General features: G+C 47.1%; 1 protein-coding gene across 1 annotated transcript; it reads right to left on the reverse strand.

Moving 5' to 3' along the window:
• Positions 1–651: 651 nt before the first annotated feature.
• On the reverse strand, positions 652–16,924 carry LOC139382408 (centrosomal protein of 164 kDa-like). Its single transcript, XM_071126435.1, has 30 exons — positions 16,737–16,924; positions 16,121–16,210; positions 15,732–15,843; positions 14,978–15,209; positions 13,582–13,725; positions 13,321–13,437; positions 13,116–13,193; positions 12,813–12,917; positions 10,400–11,456; positions 9,654–10,321; positions 8,215–8,271; positions 7,998–8,075; positions 7,685–7,758; positions 6,931–7,362; positions 6,612–6,743; positions 6,071–6,254; positions 5,788–5,871; positions 5,505–5,627; positions 5,192–5,335; positions 5,035–5,118; positions 4,823–4,891; positions 4,478–4,737; positions 3,968–4,150; positions 3,664–3,862; positions 3,379–3,486; positions 2,129–2,243; positions 1,523–1,822; positions 1,282–1,354; positions 1,021–1,143; positions 652–924 (listed from the first exon to the last, which is right to left on the reverse strand). Exons 2-30 carry the CDS (start codon positions 16,203–16,205, stop codon positions 828–830), a joined length of 5,517 nt encoding a protein of 1,838 aa, XP_070982536.1. The 5' UTR covers positions 16,206–16,210; positions 16,737–16,924; the 3' UTR covers positions 652–827.
• Between the last annotated feature and the right edge of the window lie 3,907 nt (positions 16,925–20,831).

Consider the following 20,831-nt stretch of genomic DNA (forward strand, 5'->3'; position numbering starts at 1 on the left):
TAATGCAGACAAATGAAATATTGAAAAGCTGTTGCATGAAAAAGAATGAAAGCTTGACATGGACATTATGAATATACACCACTTTACATTTATTCAAATATTTATAAAAATACTGTAAAAATTCCACACATCTGCACAGTAAACACACTGGAAGAGGGTCTCTCTTACCAGAATTTCATACAGACTGAATGCTTTACAAGTTGTCCTGCCCTTGTAGCGGTTATTATGGTATGGCTTGAACTTCTCATACAGCACAATTACAACCTGATACCATGACAATGATCTTTAGTCACTTATCACCTCACATCAGTTATGAGGCTTATAAATGTAAGATATCAACGGTATCTCTCCTAATAAAGTGAAGCACCTATTGAATATGTAACAACTATGCATTCTGTTTTTGAAACATTTAAATAGCTCGAGGCAAACGAACTGATTTGTTGAATACGGGGCTACTGTCACCATACTCCCAAGCTATTCAACCTTGCATGCCAATGGAATGAAATTACAGAGTCCACTGAAACCGCCCTAGTGTCCTCTCTTCTGTCACACAATCACAGTTAAACCTGAGGACGAGAAGTACACTGGCGGTCAGATGTCTTAAAAAATGTTTCTTATGGAAATTTGGTTGCAGGGGAATCCAAGCTCTGGTCCACACATAGTCGAGGGCGGTTCCTCTAGTAGCGCCCTGGAGCAGAGCTAGAGGGATCCCTGCATTAAAAGTGCATTTTTAAAAACCCACCCCTGTCCTTAGCCCTTTTTCAGTAACAATACAGCTTTATCTGCTTGTGTTGATCCTTGCTCTTTATGTAACTTCTCCCTCCCCTTTAGTAATGGTACACTTTAATCTGGTTGTTGTCATCCAGGCTCAACTGGACCAGTCCACTCATAGTTGGGGGGGTCCGATAACGCGTGAACAGAGGTCTGATGAAAGCCTGTTAAGGAAATGTACAGGATTGAACCAAGCTCCATTATAAGTTGTGCTATGTGGCGTGTGTGAGCATGTTTATAGAAGGATACACACTGGGGTCTTTCCTGCGTGTCTCCAGCCATCTCTTGTTGCCGTCGATCAGGCCCTGAAGCCTCTGGCCATCCATCTCCACTGCCTTAGGCTGCATGGAGGACAGACTACGAGCCTGCTCACTAACAAACACACATTTCTGTATTACCTTCCTTCAACAAGATAAGACTACTGTGAAAGGGATGAGTGACAGTCTAGATTTTTTTTTATTTTTAAAGAGGCGTTTCCATCATTTTCATGTTTGTTATTTTCATATTTACCTTGCAGGACTGTACCCTGAATAAAGTGCATTGGTCCTCAAGGAACTGGTGGCTATGGACTCAATAGGAGCCCCTATAGAAGGAACAAAGAGAAGTGTACTCTCGTTAATTAAACCAACAACTCCACCGACCTGAAAGTACACAGACAACCCTGAACGGGGGTTCTACAGTCCACAGAACTAAATACAACGCATATTTATTATAACATATATGATATTGGATCTCTTTGGTTTAGATGTACCAGGGAAGAGCTTGGCCCAGCGGCTATTTAGCAGGTCCTCAGAATCCCGTAGTGGGGTGGAGGTGCTGTGAGGGGCCCACGCCCAGGAGGGCCCAGACAGAGGCATGGAGAGCTGTGAAAGAGGCATTGAGGTGGGGGTTCGGGGCTGGGAGAGGGGCAGAGGTAGGGGGAGAGGCTGGTAAGGGGTCTGGCGTTGGGTCAGGGAGCCCAGGGCCCCCAGGACTGTGTTGAGCTGGCCAGAGATGTGCTGGAGCGACTCGGCTAAGTGCTGCACCTTAGCTGGCACTGTGGGCTCCCCACCTGGAGAAGAGAGAGAGAGAGAAAGGGAGCGAATGTCAGAAAAGAAGAAGACATAAGGGAGAAAAGCAAGGGACGAGGTGTGAAAGAGAGGAAGGAAGGAGAGGGTGAAAGAGGAAGGAAGGAGAGGGTGAAAGAGAGGAAGGAAGGAGAGGGTGAAAGGGGAAAAAAGGAGAAACGATGAAGGGGGGAAAAAGGAGAAACGATGAAGGGGAGAGGCAGAGCATAAATAACAACACGGCAGGGACGAGTACAGGCCTGTTATGAGGGTGTAAGGAATGGATATTCCCGTATGTGTGTCTCTCTCACCTGGGCCATCATGGCCGTTGCTGACGCTGCTCATTTCCGATTCAGTCACATCAAAGGTCACCTTCCTATCAGCAGCCAGTCTGCCCTGGTCATCATAGTAGTGATGATGGGAGACCTGGGCAAGGGAAAGCAAGAGAGAGAGAAAAAAATAAAATATCCATACTTTTGTACTTTCTAACACGAACACTTGTCTACTCTTAACATCAATGATTTAGCTGATAACTGCTTTATTGAGGAACGTTTTACTTACAACGATTGGCTTAGCTAGCTACCTTAAGTTGAACACACTGACTGTAAGTCGCTCTGGATAGGACTGTCTGCTAAATGACCAAAACGCCATGTAAAAATGCATACAAAATATGTATGTGTACAAAACATTAGGAACACCTTCCTAATATTGAGTCGCACCCCTCTTTTACTTGAAAACAGCCTCAGTTTGTTGGGGCATGGACTCCACAAAGTGTGGAAAGCGTTCCACAGGGATGCTGGCCCATGTTGTCTCCAATGCTTCCCACAGTTGTGTCATGTTGGCTGGATGTCCTTTGGGTGGTGGACCATTCTTGATACACAAAGAAAACGGTTGAGCATCAAAAACCCAGCAGCGTTACAGTTCTTTTTATTTAACCTTTATTTAACTAGGCAAGTCAGTTAAGAACAAATTCTTATTTACAATGACGGCCTACCCTGGCCAAACCTGGACGACGCTGGGCCAATGGGACTCCCAATCACGGCCAGATGTGATACAGCCTGGATTCGAACCAGAGACTGTGGTGACGCCTCTTGTACTGAGATACAGTGCCTTAGACCGCTGCGCCAATCGGGAGCCTGATTCTTGACACACAAACTGGTGCGCCTGACACCTACCACCATACCCCATTCAACTTAAATCTTTAGTCTTGCCCATTCACCCTCTGAATGGCACACATACACAATCCATGTCTCAATTGTCTCAAGGCTTAGAAATCCTTCTTTAACCCGCCTTTCTCCTCCCCTTCATCTACACTGATTGAAGTGGACTTAACAGGTGACATCAACAAGGGATCATAGCTTTCACCTGGACTCACCTGACCAGTCTGTGTCATGGAAAGAGCAGGTGTTCCTAATGTTTTGTCCCCTCATTGTATAGTGTGTTGTTTATTAGCAATCTATTGAAGTATGTATAACGTTATGGGCATGGTATGTAGTACAGGTGGTGTACAGGGGGCAGGATATGTGGTATATAAAGGTGTTATGGTGTACTACTAAGGCACCTCTTCAGCTACGGAGCTCTCTAGCTGTTGCAGTCTCTCCTCCTTCCTGCGTAGCAGCGAGTTCCCCCTCTGCACAGTCACCCTCAACTCCTCCACGTCACTGGCCTCCTGAGGGAGAGAAGCGGAAACGAAAGAGAGCGACAGAGAGAGGGAGGGAAAGAGAGCGAGAGACGACCCAGGGACCGTTACACACGGAGGTCAAGCATACTCTCTCACTTCATGAATGTTCCAACATAGGGCAGGGTGTAGGAGTCTATAAGGGATAAGGAAGGGAGTCACACTTACACGTACCTGCTGCAGGTTCCTGTACATTTCCTGTGTGGCCTGGGCGTGGCTGGTGGTGTTGGGGTACTGAGAGGAGCTGGACTGGGCCTGCGCTGCCTGCAGCGCTGCCTGTCTCTCACTCAGACGACCACTCTCCATCTCCAGGAAGCGCCGGGCCTTCTGCAGGGACAGGCCCTCAGAGGAGATGTACTGATGCAAGCTGGGAAAAGGACAGGAAGAGAGAACACACACACACACACACATAGAAGTTAGTCAGGATAGAAAGGTGCAACATGCATGCATGCTCTCTCTCAAACACACATACTCGTCCAAGCTGCTCTCGCTGTCTCTGGAGATGGGGGAGAGAGGTTCTTTCAGGTGTTCCACATGCAGCACTTTCTCCCGTCCAGCAGAGGGCGCTGCCTCACAATCCTTCTCCTTCTTCCTCTCCTCCTCTGTTCTGTCCAGTCTAGTAGAAGGCCTCTTGATCTCACTCTGCTCCAGATCACTGCAATAGAATCATGTGTTTGTCCCTGAGAAAGTACCACTTGAGAAAGAGCTCAATAGTCTTGCAAGCTAGAATTGAAGTCTCCCACTAAGTCTGGAAGACATGCACTGTCAGCTGCAAGGTGACAATGAAACAGTGTGAACGGAGGTTGACCCCAACTAACGGGCCAGGTGTGTGTGTGTGTTTCAGTGGAGGCTGCTGAGAGGAGGACGGCTCATAATAATGTCTGAAAACCATGTGTTTGATACCATTGCATTCACTCGATTCCGGCCATTATTATGAGCCGTACTCCTCCCACCAGCAGCCTCAACTGGTGTGTGTGTGTACCTGACTCTGCGGCCCAGCCGATCACAGCGCTCCTGCAGCAGCTCCACCTTGCTCTCCAGCCGGTCCCGCTCCTCCTTTATCCTCTTGCTCTCCTCTCTCGCTTTGTCCCTCTCCTCCCTCATTCTCTCCAACTCCTCTCTCGCGTTGGTCCTCTCCTCCCGCCCTCTCTCCGCCTCCTGCCTCGCCCTGTCCCTCTCTCCTTCCACCCGCTCCAGATCCTCTCTCAGTCCATCTCTCTCCTGCATGACTCCAGGCAGAGCCTGAAAACATCACAGGCTTAACATCTACAGCACGATGAAGGCCGAGGTGGTGGTGGTGGTGGTGGTGAAGATGATGAATCCTCACCTCGATTCCTCTGTCCATCTCATCCTCTTCGTCCCCAAGCTGCTGCCTCCTCTTCTTCAAATTCGCTGCCTGAACATTGGCAAGCGGATATGTCCTTTAATCAACAGCGGCCAACCACACACATACAGTTCATTCCTTTCCGAAGCTGAGGCCATCCCTAAGCGTTCCAGATATTCATGCAGACACATATCAGCGCAATAGTGACTGATTACCTGGGTCTTCAGTGTTGTCTCCTGGCTCTTCAGTTCCCTGGCCCTCAGCTCCAGCCTGTCCCCCAGCTCTTGAATCTCTGCCTCCTGAGGGATGACAGGTGTTTAGAGATGATACATGTGTGTGTGTGTGTGTGTGTGTGTGTCTCTCTGTCCTCACTTTGCGTGTGTGTGTCTGGCGGGTCTTGCAGAGCTGGGAGTCTAGCTGTGTACGGAGTCTTTCCAGCTGGGCACTGTGTGCGGCCAGCAGGCGATCCCTCTCCTCCTGCAGGACACACAGCAACTGTTCCTTTTGGACAGCCTCCTGGAGGACAGAAGCGCACACACAGAGAGACACACAAATAGATCATTTCCACAATATTTAACCGCAGCATTACATGTAGGGACAACAGTGCAGAGGCAACAGCCAAAGCAACAATGACAGTAGCAGCAGGTAGGTTACGAGAAGCGGTGACCTTTGAACTGTCTCTCACCTGGTCCAGATGACTCTCTCTGATAGAGCTGAGTTCTCGGTGGTGGTCGTCTTTGAGCTGCCCCAGCTTCCTGGCGTGGTCACGCTGCACTTCCTCCCTCACTTCCTGGAGCACGTCTCCCAACTGGTCCAAGTCACAGTCAGTGGGAGAGATTCATAATGTCACAACGCTCTACATGGTTGAGACTGACATACTGGTAATATGTGTATCTGCAGTCAAGGAGATGAGGGCTATGGTTTTGTGTATCAAAGGTGGTAAGTAGTGTGTGTGTGTGTTCTATCACCTCTCTTTGGTACTCTGCTAGATGCTGCTCTGGGCTACGAGGGCTCTTCAACTCCCTCCACCTCTCACTGGCACTGCTTCTCCCCTAAGGAACACAACAACACACTGTCTTCAACCATCAGCTGTGTGACAACACCCTATCCTAGACTCACTGCATGTATTTCCCTCACAAAAACCCAAACAATTTCAGTTATTTCGAGTGCACGTGTGTATTGGAAGGTCCCTCTCCTATATCTCCCCCCTCCCACTCTCCCAGCTCCTCTCCTAACCCCCCCCCCCCTCACCTCCTGTTTGAGGGAGCTGAGTTGCTCCTCCCGCTCCCCAAGCAGTCTCCGCTTCTCCGCGTGTAGCTTCTCCTCTGACTCCTCCCTCAGTCGCTCCAGGTCCCGCCTCCTCTGGGACTCTATCCTCTCTCGCTCCGCCTCCAGGGTGGCACGCAGCTCTCTCAGCATCACCTCGCCCTCCTCCCTGATGAAAACAACAACACACACAAACGTAGCAAGCACACATACACACACACACAATCATTTTTAGCGCAAATCTTTTTTTGTCTTGTTTTTTTTTGCCGTGACCGAGCGGTATTTCTATACCTACTGTATGTGTAGAAAGAACACTATCGCCTAAGCACAGAATAGTTATGTGAAGCAGTGTCATATTAATACGGCTGGGGTCGCTGAGCATGTGATCTAACGGTCAGTGGAGCACTCCAGGGAGATTGCTGTCATATGAATGTGTGTGTGTGTGTGTGTGTGTGTGTGTGTGTGTGTGTGTGTGTGTGTGTGTGTTTTTAAGCAGATGGATGAATAGTAGAGAGAGATGAGTCACCTGATGTTGCGTTGCTGGTTCTCTCTCTCCCTCCGGGCCATCTCCCTCAGCTCCAGTAGCCTGCTTTCAGACTCCACACTCAGCCTGCTCTCCTCTTCCCTCCCCTTACTCTGGAGCCTCTCCCTCAGGCTCCTGGAAGACCGGTCAGGACCAGAACACACACACAGCAGCGGGTGAGATAACCAGCACTGTCACACAGCCGTAAGCATCAACACTGAGTCACATACTCACACATCACAGCTCACAAATACTACTATAACAGTGGACATAAGTGGAGAGGTAGGTTGACCACTCTGTGGCCTGCTGCCTGAATGCCTACCTGACCTTCTCCTTGCTCTCCTCCTTCAGCCTCTGTTCCTCCTCCTCCTCCTCCCGGCTCAGCTCCTCCTGAAGGAGGCGCACCTTCTCCTGCCTCTCCCGCAGCGCACGCTCCTTCTCCTCCTCTATCTTCCTCTCAGTCTCCCTCCTCTCCTTCTCCCTCTCCTCCTCCTGGGCCCATCTGCTGTCCTCTCCCTGTCTGGGGGCTTCCTCTTTGTAGTGGGCGTGGGGGCTCCTAACCAGGCGTCCTCTGGAGGTGTCAGGCCGCTGGACCCCCGGCACCCCTAGGCTGGCGCTGGTGCTGACCCCCTCGGCCCGCGGCCGGGGTTCCGGCTCACAGTGGGAGGACCCTGTGGTCTGCTGGGATTCACTGGGCTGGCTGGGGGGCCTGTCCTCCATCACTGGATCCTCCCTGCCTGCACCATGGAGACGCCTGCAGAGTTTGGGAGAAGGGAAGGAGGGAAGAGAGAGAGTGGAGAAGAGGGAAAGAGGGGAGAGAGAGAGAGGGTGAGAGAGAGAGAGCGAGGGAGGAAGCGAGAGAGGAAGAGCGAAAGAGGGAAGGAGGGGAGAGAGAGAGGAAGAGGGAAGGAGGGGAAAGAGAGAGAAAGAAAAAAAGGGGAGAGAAAGAAGAGAGAGAGAGGGAGAAGAGGGAAGGAGGGGAGAGAGAGGAAGAGTAAGAGAAGTCAGATAAATGATTTGGCTCAGCTCTCTTTCACTGAAATATGGGCATTTATCAGAAAGGCTTGTCTGCCAACCTCTCTGCAGCTTCTGCCCTCTTCCTCCGTTCCTTCTCCTCCTCCGCACTGACTTTCACTATCCCCACTTTGTCCTGGGGAAAATACAGATTTTTCTTTTAGGTGAATAGCATAGGCTAACATAACTCTACATGGCATGATGTGAGTGTTCACTCTCAAAATAAAACAACGGTACAAACAGTGCCTACAGACTCTACAGCCAGAGGAACCACTGTGACTGAGGAGAGAGAGTGTAGCTGAGGAGGAAGGAGGTGAAGAGGGGCGAGCAAGGGAGAAAAAGAAAGGTGAGGAAGAGATGGAGAGAGTGTGGTACCTGCAGGAGTGGACTAACAGCAGGGGAGAGATCCTTCAGGTCCAGGACTTTCTCTGACAACCTGGAGCCAAAACCAGACTAAAGGGAAAGTGGAACACAACACTGTTTGCCTTTACTCAACACACCCCTTGATATTATCTGCTTAAATGTTACATTATAAAGCCTCTATTCTACAGGCCTATCTACTGGGACATTATCTCAATCCATAACAAAGTACCTTGAGGTCCTCGGTGGAGGAGGATGCCACCTCCATGTGCTCGCTGGCCTCCGACTGCTGATGTAAACACACTCAGTCACTGACGTGAAGCATAGTGCGACCGTGTCACCTCAAACACCGTACACACACACAGACACACGCATGCACTCACGACACAGATAGAAAACGTGGATGAAGACTGCCATTCTCAGCGGCACACAGCAATTATGAAGGCTCTCGTAGTAGGGCAAAGCAAGTACAGCAGAAAAGGGACAATAGACTAGTCAACAGCACAGAGCAGCCACCCCATGGCTTGATCAGCAAAGCTTGGGCAGACAAGAGGCAAATAGTGAGACTCTACCACACAAGCACAGGGCTGGTCAAGCAGGCAGTAGAGACAGAGAAACACAGGCTACAGCACTGCAAGTTTGGACTGAGAGGACCGGCTGCCTTGGGGGCTGTATAAGAGGATGGGGCTGCCTTGGGGGCTGTCTGAGAGGATGGGGCTGCCTTGGGGGCTGGCTGAGAGAATGGGGCTGCCTTGGGGGCTGGCTGAGAGAATGGGGCTGCCTTGGGGAATGTCTGAGAGAATGGGGCTGCGTAGGGGGCTGGCTGAGAGGATGGGGCTGCCTTGGGGGCTGTCTGGGAGGATGTGGCTGCCTTTGGGATTGTCTGAAAGAATGGGGCTGCCTAGGGGCCTGGCTGAGAAGATGGGGCTGCCTAGCGGGCTGGCTGAGAGGATGGGGCTGCCTAGGGGGCTGTCTGAGAGAACGCTAGGGGGCTATCTGAGAAGATGGGGCCGCTTAGGGAGCTGTCTGAGAGGATGGGGCCGCCTAGGGGGCTGTCTGAGAGGGTTGGGCCGCCTAGGCGGCTGTCTGAGAGGGTGGGGCCGCCTAGGGGGCTGTCTGAGAGGGTGGGGCCGCCTAGGGAGCTGCCTGAGAGGATGGGGCTGCCTGAAAGGATGGGGCTGTCTGAGAGGATGGGGCTGTCTGAGAGGATGGGGCCGCCTAGGGAGCTGCCTGAGAGGATGGGGCTGTCTGAGAGGATGGGGCTGTCTGAGAGGATGGGGCCGCCTAGGGAGCTGCCTGAGAGGATGGGGCCGTCTGAGAGGATGGGGCTGTCTGAGAGTATGGGGCCGCCTAGGGGGCTGGTTGATAGGATGGGGCTGCAGTGCTCATCTCTAGAGGAGGGATGGAGGTAAAACTGGCAACAAGGGGACCAGAATGTTCCAATCCAGTCCTCAGAGCTGACTGCATATACACATATTACCAAAGACACCAATGTGATGTGAGAGGGAGATCATGGGGGGCTGGATTCACCAGGGTTGGGACTTGAGCCAACACAGCCCCTCAGGGAGTGGAATGGTGTCTCTTTTGGCTGAGAGAGGGGCGGAGGTGCATGCAGAGGGGGAGCACACAGGGCAGGGGCCACGACATGGTCAAAGCACACCAAACCCCTACCTCTGCTGGTAGAGGGCTTTGTTTGGGCACATTCTTCTTCTTCCCCACATACACCTCCATGTTGTCACTTTGTTTAAGGTCTGCTAACTTCTTCTTCTTCCCCAGGGACTTAGCTTGGACCGTTTGTTGTTCGAGTCTCTCGATTACTTCCTCTGAGCTTGCGGATGTTTTGGGTTTCGGTGAGGCTTGCACAGTCTGAATGCAGTTTTCCACCACCTCATCACTGTCTTCTTCAAGTCTGTCTCCTCCCATTTCTTTTCGTTCTCTTTTGAAGCACCCCTCCACCTCCCTGCTCTCCTCTCCTTCCCTAGCCCGTTTTTCACTCAGCGAGCATCTCGCGAAGACTTTGTCATTTTCCTCCCCTTCCTCACTTTTTACACACCTCTCCCTCACCACCTCACTCTCCAGCTCCTCAGGTTCATCTTTACCCTCCTCCCCTTCCTCACTTTTCACACATCTCTCCACCACTTCACTCTCTCCCTCATCAGCCTCCTCTTCGCCAGCCTCCTCTTCGCCGACCTCCTCTTCCACTTCCTCACTTTTCACAGACCTCTCCAACACTTCACTCTCTCCCTCCTCTTTACCTTCCTCTTCAACACTTTTCACACACCTCTCCACCACCTCACTCTCACCCTCCCCAGCCTCCTCTTTACTCTCATCTTCCACCTCTTCCTCACTTTTCACACACCTCTCCACCACCTCACTCTCACCCTCCTCTTTACCCTCATCTTCTACCTCTTCCTCACTTTTCACACACTTCTCCACCACCTCACTCTCACCCTCCCCAGTCTCCTCTTTACCCTCATCTTCCACCTCTTCCTCACTTTTCACACACCTCTCCACCATCGGACTCTCACCCTCCCCAGTCTCCTCTTTACCCTCATCTTCCACCTCTTCCTCACACCTCTCCACAACCTCCCTCTCGCCCTCCTCAGCCTCCTCTTTCAACCACCGCTCAACCACTTCCTCACTATCCTCATCTCCCTTTGCCTCATCTTCCTCCTCTATACTGTCTCTAACAGTCTCTTCCTTCCTTTCCACATGCTTCCTTTTGAAATATCTCTCGCCCACTATCTCACTTTCCTCTACATCTCCTCCCTCCACCTCTTTCATATATCTCTCTACTACCTGATCACTCTCTTCCTCCTGTTCCCCCTCTTTTTCCTCTCCTGCTTCCTCACTTTTAGTGTCTCTCTCATCACTCTCTTCTGCTTTTGGTTCCTCTTCACTTTTAACACGGCTCTCAACTAGCTCATTGCAGTCCTCCACCTGTTTGTCATGACCCACCTCTAGTTCTTCATTTGTAACACACCGCTCTACTACCTCATCACTCTCTCCTTGCTCTCCAAGATATCTCTCCATCATTTCATCACTTCCTCCTTCTCCCTCATTTGTATTGACATTTTCCTCAACTACGTCACCAGTCTCCTCTTCCTCCCCATCCTCACTTTTTACACACCTCTTTATAACCTCCTCACTTTCCTCCTCTCCCTCCTCCAAATTTCCTTCACACTCTACCTCCTCACTGACCTCGGCCTCAACGTCCTTGCCCTCCTCTCCTCTCTTCTTCTCACTCGCTTGCCCTACTTCTCTCTGGTTCTCCTCTTCACCTCCTCCCTCCTCAGCCACACTCTCTCTGTCCTCTCCCCACCCATCCTCATAATATTCTTCCTCCTCTCCACTGTCTCTAGTTTTAGCAGGCTGGGGGTCTGGGGTAGGGGGGCAGACCCCAGCAGCACTACTGCAGTCCCTGCTGCCTCCGCGTGGTGGGGTGGAGAGGAGGTGGCGTCCACGAAGGGAGTCCTTGGGTGGAAGGGGATGATGGTGGCCACCAGAGAGAAAGAGAGGGAAGACGTGCATAGACACAAACACAAAAAATAAAGAAAGGAGGGGGAGGGATTGGGGATAATGTGACAAGGAGAAGACACAGGGACCCGAGCAGCATGCAAACCACTCACGCATTCCGTAGGTAGAGCTCATCGAAAGAGAACAGTCACGTCAACAACAAACAACACAGAGAAGTGTGACAAAATCACAGGAAGTGCAGAGTTAAACACACACACAGAAAGACCAACATAAAGGGTGATCAAATGAAAGACTCAGATGGCAAAGCAATAACAGTGACAGTATGAGGACAAGAGGACCAACAGAAAGAAACAGTGGCAGCCGTGACCATAGCACAGCTCCCACTGACACAGCAGCTACACAACCAGGAAGAGATAGACACACAAGAACCCGAAACACATGTTTAAAGTCACACACACACACTTATGAGAGTTGATAAATGACAAAGATGTTATGTCTGAATGAATAAATAGGCCTACACATTTTCCCAATGATAGCTTACACTTTCCATCCCTCAAAGTGTTGGTTTTGGTTAAAGGCAATCTAGTAAACAAGAGCAGTTCTATCTAGGTCTGCATCTTGTGATCTCTCTTCAGATAGACCTGATAACATAGTCATGGGTTTGTTCAATATATCTAAGTATACAGTGCATTCTGAAAGTATTCAGACCCCTTGACCTTTTCCACATTTTGATACGTTACAGCCTTATTCTAAAATTGATTAAATCGTTTTTTTATCTCATCAATCTACACACAATACCACATAACGACAAAGCAAAATCAGGTTTTTAGAAATGTTAGCAAATTTATATTTAAAAAAATGGAAATCTTATACAGACAGGTGTGTGCCTTTCCAAATCATGCCCAATCAATTGAATTTACCACAGGTGGACTCCAATCAAGTTGTAGAAACATCTCAAGGATGATCAATGGAAACAGGATGCACCTGAGCTCAATTTTGAGTCTCATAGCAAAGGGTCTGAATACTTATGTAAATAAGGTATTTGTGTTATAAAAAATGTATACATTTGCAAAGAATTTTAAAATAAAATTTTAATAAAATTTTTAACTTTGTCATTGTGTATAGATTGATGAGGGAAAAAAATGTTTCATACATTTTTAAAGAAGGTTGTAACGTAACAAAATGTGGAAAAAGTCAAGGGGTCTGAACACTTTCCAAATGCACTGTAGGGTTTAAACTACTAGAAAGTCCTAAAACTAACATACACCACAGGATCGACAGTGGGATGAAAAGAGAGAAAAGAGACAGTGAGAGAAGTAATAGATTGAGCCACATCAGTAGTGTGTGAGTTACCTGCTGAGAGGGGGACTCAGGGCTGTGCTCTCCAGACAGGGCCAAGTCTCGTAGCTCTGCTTCTGTCTTCCCCTCTGGTGGGGCCACTCCACTGGCCTCGCTGTCCTGTTAGCCACACAACACACACGACTGAGCCTAAATCCATTATACAGAGAGGTTTTCTAATGTAATAATGACATGGGACTGTGCTTATCTGCACTGGTATCATACACTGACAGAGTTGAAAGTAGGTGAAAAGTCCTAAAGGGGCTATGCCATAAAATAGACATGGTGTTGTTGTGCATTGTGAAAAAGGTAGTGTACCTCATACTGCAGCCCTCCTCCCAACGCATCCAAGTCCAGGTGCAGGTTCTGTAACAGTCTGTCCGAGCCACGACGACTCTGCAAACAGCATCACAGTCATACATCTAACTTATGCTCCACAAATTACACACTTCTATTCTCCAAATATTCTGTTTCACGGTGCCCAGAAAGGATAGGTATGCACTTTGCCAGTTGAAAGTCATACCGGCTGCTCATCCTCTGAGATGTTATCCTCGTCATCCTCGAACCCAGGCGGAGAGAAAGCCACACGCTCCTCCTGTCGCCCTCCCAGCAGACTGGACCCGAGGCTTGAGAGAGGACCCTTAGGGGAGGGAAGGAAGGAGGAGACACAGAGAGCGAGAGATAAAAGGTTAGAGACTTTCAACAGCACACCATAAGAATAAGGGTAATACAGTACATAAGGTAATGAACTATCATCCTTTATCATCAAGGTGAAAACTCTTACCCCAAGGGGACTCTTCAGGGGCTCCAGCCCTCCAGAGCTGCTCAGGGACCCCCTCAAGGCCGGGCCATCAAGACCCCGTAGAGGAGCAAGGCTCCCCAGGCTCCCCAACGGGGCCTGCAGTGGCCCGAGGGTCAAGCTTAATGGCTGAGAGACAGAGAGAGATTCACGTGAACAAATATGTTGTGTAGAGAGGGTTCAGGTTAATCGTAGCCATCATGATATTCAAGGATCTTATCGAAACTCAGTCAAATTTGGTATACTGCTCCTATCGTTCACCTGCTTCTACCAATCCTTCTCCTATAATTACAACAATTCCTTTACGCTCTGAGGCTGTCTTACAATTTCCTGTCTGTAATCTGTGGTCGTACCTGCAGAATCCCTTCACTGCCCTGCTGGATCAGCCATGCTCTCTCCCATCCCGTCTCTCGGCTGAGAGTTAGGTAGGGGGACATGGGGCCAGGAAAGAGGTCAGAGAGGGGCCAGGCAGGGGACGAGGCCCTGCTCACAGTCCCTAGCATCAAGTAAGTGAACTCCTAGGATGATCTTCCCCTTCTACTTGGCCTTCTCTTCCCTCATATGTTTCCGTCATCACTGCCCCAGGTGTAGAATGACCATATGAAGGCATTTGGGGTTCAATAGTCTTTCCTTCCTCTACCTCCACTTCTAAATAGACCACCTTGTCGCTGAAATCACTACTGCTCTCCCTGCCCTCTTCTGCTGCCTCCCTCCATTCCACCACCTCCTCAGTGACAAAGCCCTCTGCTCCCCCCTCGATACTACCATGACTAACTGCATCAGCTTGACTCTGTGTTTCATCAGTGGGCCCTAGGCCAAACCCCACTGCCCTGTCTCATTCCGCATTGTATGGTGCTAACCCCCCATGTCAGTTTGAACCCCCTACCAGGGAACCTTTCACTGTTCCCAGGGGTGTTTCTGTCTGGCTCTCCTTCAATGCAGACCTTTCCCCTTTGTTTACAGACTGCTAAGAAAGGATACACATAGGAAATGGAGAATGACTTAGGACAGTGACTTATAACTCTATAATCACTACCATAATCACTATATCGGTATAACTGTATCACTTAGCAACTGGGGGCATGAAGCAACCAAGCATAAGTATGTGACTGTTGTGTTGATGACCAAGACAATATAAAATAATAATGTATTGGTTCAGCCAAGCCACTCTAAACGCCTCATCTTTGTACTTTGTTTCCTCTCTATTTTCTGCTACGCCTCAGTGACTAAGTGGAATAGCCGTGCTTCTTTGACATTATTTAGAGTTGAAGCTATTTCCAGACCAATACATCTACACACAACAGCACTGCAGTGTTCTGAGACATCTGTGAGTCACTTCATGCGCTTGGTGTATTTCAGAACATAACAAACGCCCACTCACTCCTGGTGGCTTCAGGAGCTCTTGGTCTTTCGCCTTCTTCTTCTTCTCCTTCTTGTCTTTTTTCTTTTTCTTCTCCTTTTTAGCGGCGGTGATGGGGGGCCCATGGGGCTGGGTGCCGGCTCGTTCTCGCTCCTGATTTACCAGGCTGCGGTATTGCTCGTCACACGGGTGGTCCCAGGTGGACTGGCCCGAGGAGAAGTTGAAGTAGTACACGTCCCCCGTCACGTCTTGACTGCGAGAGGGGGGAGAGTCACTTCAGCACCTCAGAACTCAGAGAAGGGAGAAGAGACCAGTGGACATATGGTGTCTGGGAATACTGGGAAGTCTACCAGTGTTGACACACTACTTGGGGCCAGAGATGGAGTCAATGTCAGGCGTCTTCAAACTCAGATCACAGTAAAAAAGATTGTGAATCGAGACCACGACCGAGACAAAACTGATCCATGCAAGAGAAGGGTGACATTGTGACCAGTCAGTAGTAATTTGTGGTTAATGAATCACTATCAAAAAAGTACTGTTATAAATAAAATGTAAAGTACTGTTTTATTGCAATTAAAAAAACATGCATTTATGGAAGTCAATGTTGGGGTAGCACAAAAACCATCCCCCATCTACAAATATGTTGACCATCCATACACAGGTGAGAATATTTGTGTTCGGGTTTCAAATTCACTTGATTGGATGTTACTGACCGACGCCACCAGGTTCAGACTCCATCTCTGGTACAGTGGCAGATGCCTGCCTGCCTGCTTACCAGGGTTTCCATTCGGGAGGCAGTGGGGCAACAATGCCCTCTCTGGCCAGCCATAGGAGCTCGGGCTCCCGATTGGGATCAATGCCAATCTCTCGTGCGTACTCGTGGATCTCTGACAGGGGAGGGGACGAAGCAGTGAGGAAAATCTCCAGATAACATTACATGACTTCTCACACAACCAAAATAAGTTAGTGAATGTGTCATATGTGGCTTATCTATGTAAAGCAGAGTATTGCTTGGTTTTGAGATGTGCCTATGTGTTTGATGCGCACCACAACACTTTGCACCATGCTCATGTAGTTGTTTCAGCAATGTAGCTCACAGTCAGTCTACTGATCTGTCAACTAGAAAGGGAGCCATACTGCCACTTCTGTATCCTTCTGCTCTACCTTGTTCAGAGGGGATATAGTTCTCATCGTAGTCCTCTTCCAGGATCAGCTGATCTCCAATCTGCAGAGCAGCAGCTGCTGTCATGGTTACTTAGAGGGGAAAATTGTCATGTCGTAGATGCCATTTGAAAATTGTAACTATGTTCTATTGTATTTTCAGTAGCGCATGCATCACTACAAAACAAACCCCATATGGGAACTCTGTGTACAGTCATATACATCTATGCTATTAGGTCATGCAAACTATCCACGTAGCTAGTTGGCTAGCTAGCTAGCCAATGATCAATCCTCAACCACGGTTAAAAGAGGAAACCTTTTCAAAAACGAACTAGTTAGTTAACTAGTTCGTTTTTGAAAAGGTTTAGCGGCTTTATCTACGTTAGTTAGCTAACGAGCTAGCTACATTAGTTGGCCATTAAATTAGAATAATAACTCCCATAATGTTGTTGACATGGTTTCATAGGTAGCTACAGTAACGTTAACCGTAGGTTTCCAGTGACAGACCAATGCGGGGTGGCGCCACATCACAGAGGAAAACGTTACAGTAGCTAGCTAATTCGCTAACATTGGCACATTAGCTAGAAACTTCAATTTGTACAAAAAACGATTTACCTACCTAACTACAAGTTACTCTCCTATCCCAGTAAGGGAAAGATCAGTCAAGCGCGATTATTATCGACATTTTCCCTTACAAATGAGTAGAATGGTTTCACTGGGTCTGCTAGCAAAACAACAACATATCAAAACAGAACCCGCTGATGGAGCGTCCAGGGACGCTTCTGTCCGTTTCCGGTTCCAACACCCCTAGCAACCATGTCGCACCCACCTACCACTCAGACATATCGCGGTAGATTGGACAGAAGTGATGCAGAGGACACCTCTCATTGGACCTAATCACCGCCCAACAAATTATTTACAGTACTGTAATTTACAGCTAGTACAGTATAATCCCGTTAGCAGGTAATCACATAGTTCAATATGGTAGTGTTTTCATATGTCCACATTCTCATTGGAAACGTTAATGCAATTTACATGAATAAACTTAGCAAAATACATGTAACCACGGTCAGTCTGTCAAAAATAATAGTTCGGGTTTCTGTAATTGAACCAATCACACCAGTTTTTTGTTTGTTCTTTTCCCCTCTGTGATTGGTCCCTGAGCCCATAGGAGGCAACTCTAAAATGTATTTTCTCTTTCTGTAAAGCCCTATTTTTATCCACTTCCCCTGTCTTCCAATAGTTAATTCTGCTTCACTTCAGTTTGCTCCTCAATTCATGCACCTTGGTTGGAGAGTGAGGTAGTGTTTCTCCCTTAAACACAGGTCAAATTAGTTCAAATTGAACTAAAACTCCAATTTGCATGCAATTAATAAAGTATTGCAGAGCCACTTCCACATGACATCAACAACAGTGCAACAACATTAGGAGCCTTCCAGTATGAGGAGGTGTCAAACGGTTGTCATAAAACGTCTTCTCAATGAACTGGTTCCTTGACGAATGTATCCTGCTTTATTGTGGGCAAAGTGATGTTTTTGACAACAACCAAAAGGTACTCAGTTCGGTTTTAGCCACCATTAATTATTCACCAAAATGATGGCTTTTTTACTGTAAATATATCCTGCATTGCGACACTATAGATTGGTTTGTCTTTTCTGAATCCATTAATTGAGGCTTCCTTTTCAGTAGGCTCAAGCCTAACAATAATATAGTTTAAAAGTATCTATCTGATTTCAAAAACATTGTCACAATACCTGCTGTAAAAAACAAACAGCATAGACCAGCATATGCTTGAACAGCTAAGACCAGCTTGACCAGCTAGACCATGCTGGTCCGACCAACTTGACCAGCATCAGAACAGCACTGACCAGCATGGACCAGATTGAAATGAATGCTGGTCTATGCTGTTTTTTAAGCAGGGTATTGCTACAGTGTAAGCAGTTTGTTTGGCCCGTAAATCCACACACGCATCTACCATAGGGTGGCAGCAAATCAGTCAGAGAAATCCTCTGCTTTCGCCACTGAGCATTGACTTTGTTCATTGGCTTTGCTCCTAATAAAAATCTGAAAGATACTCCTGTGTTTCATCATCACCCAGTTCCTCTGCAACAAAAACACCCACCAGCCATTTCTACTGTGGGATCCTCCTAAAACTGCAGAAGACAAATCACGGAACTAATTGTTCACAGGGCTTGTGCAAGACAGCAAATCAAATTTAGTGAAATATTATGCTTATTGTCGCTCTCTTTGAACATGACCTCCATGAACTTGAACATGATATTTCTACACAGTAGTCCAATCTACACAGTAATTCAATTATTGGCTTTGCAGTCCTCTGCTATGAGAAATAGATAAAGATCTTGAAATCTAGATCTCTCTGATGGAATGAAAGCCTCACACCCAGTTGGCATGACGGGTTCAGTTTGTGTGTAGATTTGTATTTGTTTACTGTAAAAATAAAAATAAATACATATATGTTTCTGTTCATGTTAACCCTCCGCTATCCCTCCACTGGTATTTTCAGCAGATCCCTGATCTAGTGGCCGCCAAATCCGAAGGTAATTGACTGATGGTCCTTGTCACAGTTGTGTGAGATCTGTGGCAAAGTTTGCAGAATTCTTTCCAAAATGGATAGATGGCATCTACATTCTTAGAAAAAAGGGTTCCCAAAAGGGTTCTTCAGCTGTCCCCATAGGAGAACCATTTTTGGTTCCGGGTAGAACCATTTCTACCCGGGGTTCTACCATTTAAAGGGGTTCTACCTGCAACTAAAAAGGAGTCTTTATAGGGTTCTCCTATGGAGACAGCTGAAGAACCCTTCAAGATTCTAGATAGCACCTTTTTGGGCACTGCTTTATCTTTCTTTTCTGTACTGCATAATGTGTAGGTGGTTTGGCCGAGGTCCTAGGTGAATGCCCCCTTAATTCCCGGCAGTGATAGGCACTAGTACACAAACATAGGCCTTGGAACATAAATAACAACATCTACACAGCTAAACACACAACATCTCTTGCTTATACATTTGAGTTCTTGTATCTCGAGTACTCCGACTTCAAGGAATTGAAACAGTCACAGATTAATTTTAAAAATCTACGTGTAAATTAAAATAAAATGTATGGGTCACTTGCGCCGAACACAACAGGTGTAGACTTTTCCGTGAAATGCTTACTTACGAGCCCAATACAGTGTAGACATTGTTAATGTTGTAAATGGCTATTGTAGCTGGAAACTGCTGATTTGTAATGGAATATCTACATAGACGTACAGAGGCCCATTATCAGCAATCATCCAATGAAACGTTGTGTTATCTAATCCAAGTTTATCATTTTTAAAGGGTAATTGATCATTAGAAAACCCTTTTGCAATTATTTTTAAAGAAGCAATAGAACTGGCCTTCTTTAGACTAGTTTAGTACATTTTTTTATATACATTTGGTTAAGTTGTGAACTAATGTGAATTCAATGTGAAATCAACAAAAACAGTCACCATGACATTGGATTTAGGTTAAACATTGGGTGAAAAAAAATACTAAATTCCCTTACAGTGATTACTTTTTTTGCAAATCCAATCAGTTTCCCACATTGATTCAACGAAATCACACTGATTATTTTTGTTGAAATTACGTGGAAACAACGTTAATTCAACCTGTTTTTGCCCCGTGGGAAGGTTTTGATACTAATGTTGTTATTTCCTCTTTTATTTAATCTCATATCAGGTAACAAATGGTAAGTTTCCTGGGTGGAGGAGACAGGCCCCATCAGCCACTCTGTCTTCAGCCACTCATAAAGCTCAATGGGGTTTCAGTGCACCAACAGGGGGGAGTGATCCAGGAAGAATAGATTGGACGAGGGAGAGTTGAGGGTAGAAGAAGACACAGGGGAAGGAGTGTGAAAATATGCATAGAAAAAGAAGAAAAGAGAACAGGAAGTAGGGCATTTGAATATGCTGAGAAATAATAGATGCCTAGGCAGGGGGTGGCAGGTAGCTTAGTGATTAGAGAAAATCCCCGAGCTGACATTGTAAAAATCTGTCATTCTGCCCCTGAACAAGGCAGTTAACCCACTGTTCCCCGGTAGGCTGTCATTGTAAGTAAGAATTTGTTCTTAACTGACTTGCCTAGATAAATTAAAATAACAATAATTAGCAATGCAGAGGTTGGGAAGGAAACACATTCAAATATACCATTACATGCAGAAGAAAGTAATCTCATTGATTTTGTATGGCACAGTAGGTACTGAGAGTAATGATTGTCCAAGGCGGTGTAAATCCATGCAACTCAACAATGACAATGTGTTGAAATTAGGGCTGTCGGAGTTAGTCAGATAACTCAAGTTAACTTTTTGTAATTTTTGCACACATTTTTTTTTATTGTGACTTAATCGCATTGTCTGAAAGCATTCAAAATACACTTAAAACATTCAAAGTACATCTATACAGCTAAAACAATCACAACAATGTGATGTCAAAACAAGTTGACATTGAGGTTAAAGAAAGTGTGCTTTATCAATTTACGAAATTTTGATAACCGTTACTTTTGGACAAAATCAAGACATTAATATTCTTGTAACGCTTTTTGTATAATTAAAAATATATATATAGCTCAATTTGAGCAATTTCTGAATTTGCGATGAATCTTCATTGATCACAGCAAATCCTGAGATTAACTCAATATTTTTTGTTGTTGCTTTTGACAGCCCCTGTTGAAATATATTGC

The sequence above is a fragment of the Oncorhynchus clarkii genome, chromosome 24 (genome assembly GCF_045791955.1).
Source record: "Oncorhynchus clarkii lewisi isolate Uvic-CL-2024 chromosome 24, UVic_Ocla_1.0, whole genome shotgun sequence".
Lineage (NCBI taxonomy): Eukaryota > Metazoa > Chordata > Actinopteri > Salmoniformes > Salmonidae > Oncorhynchus > Oncorhynchus clarkii.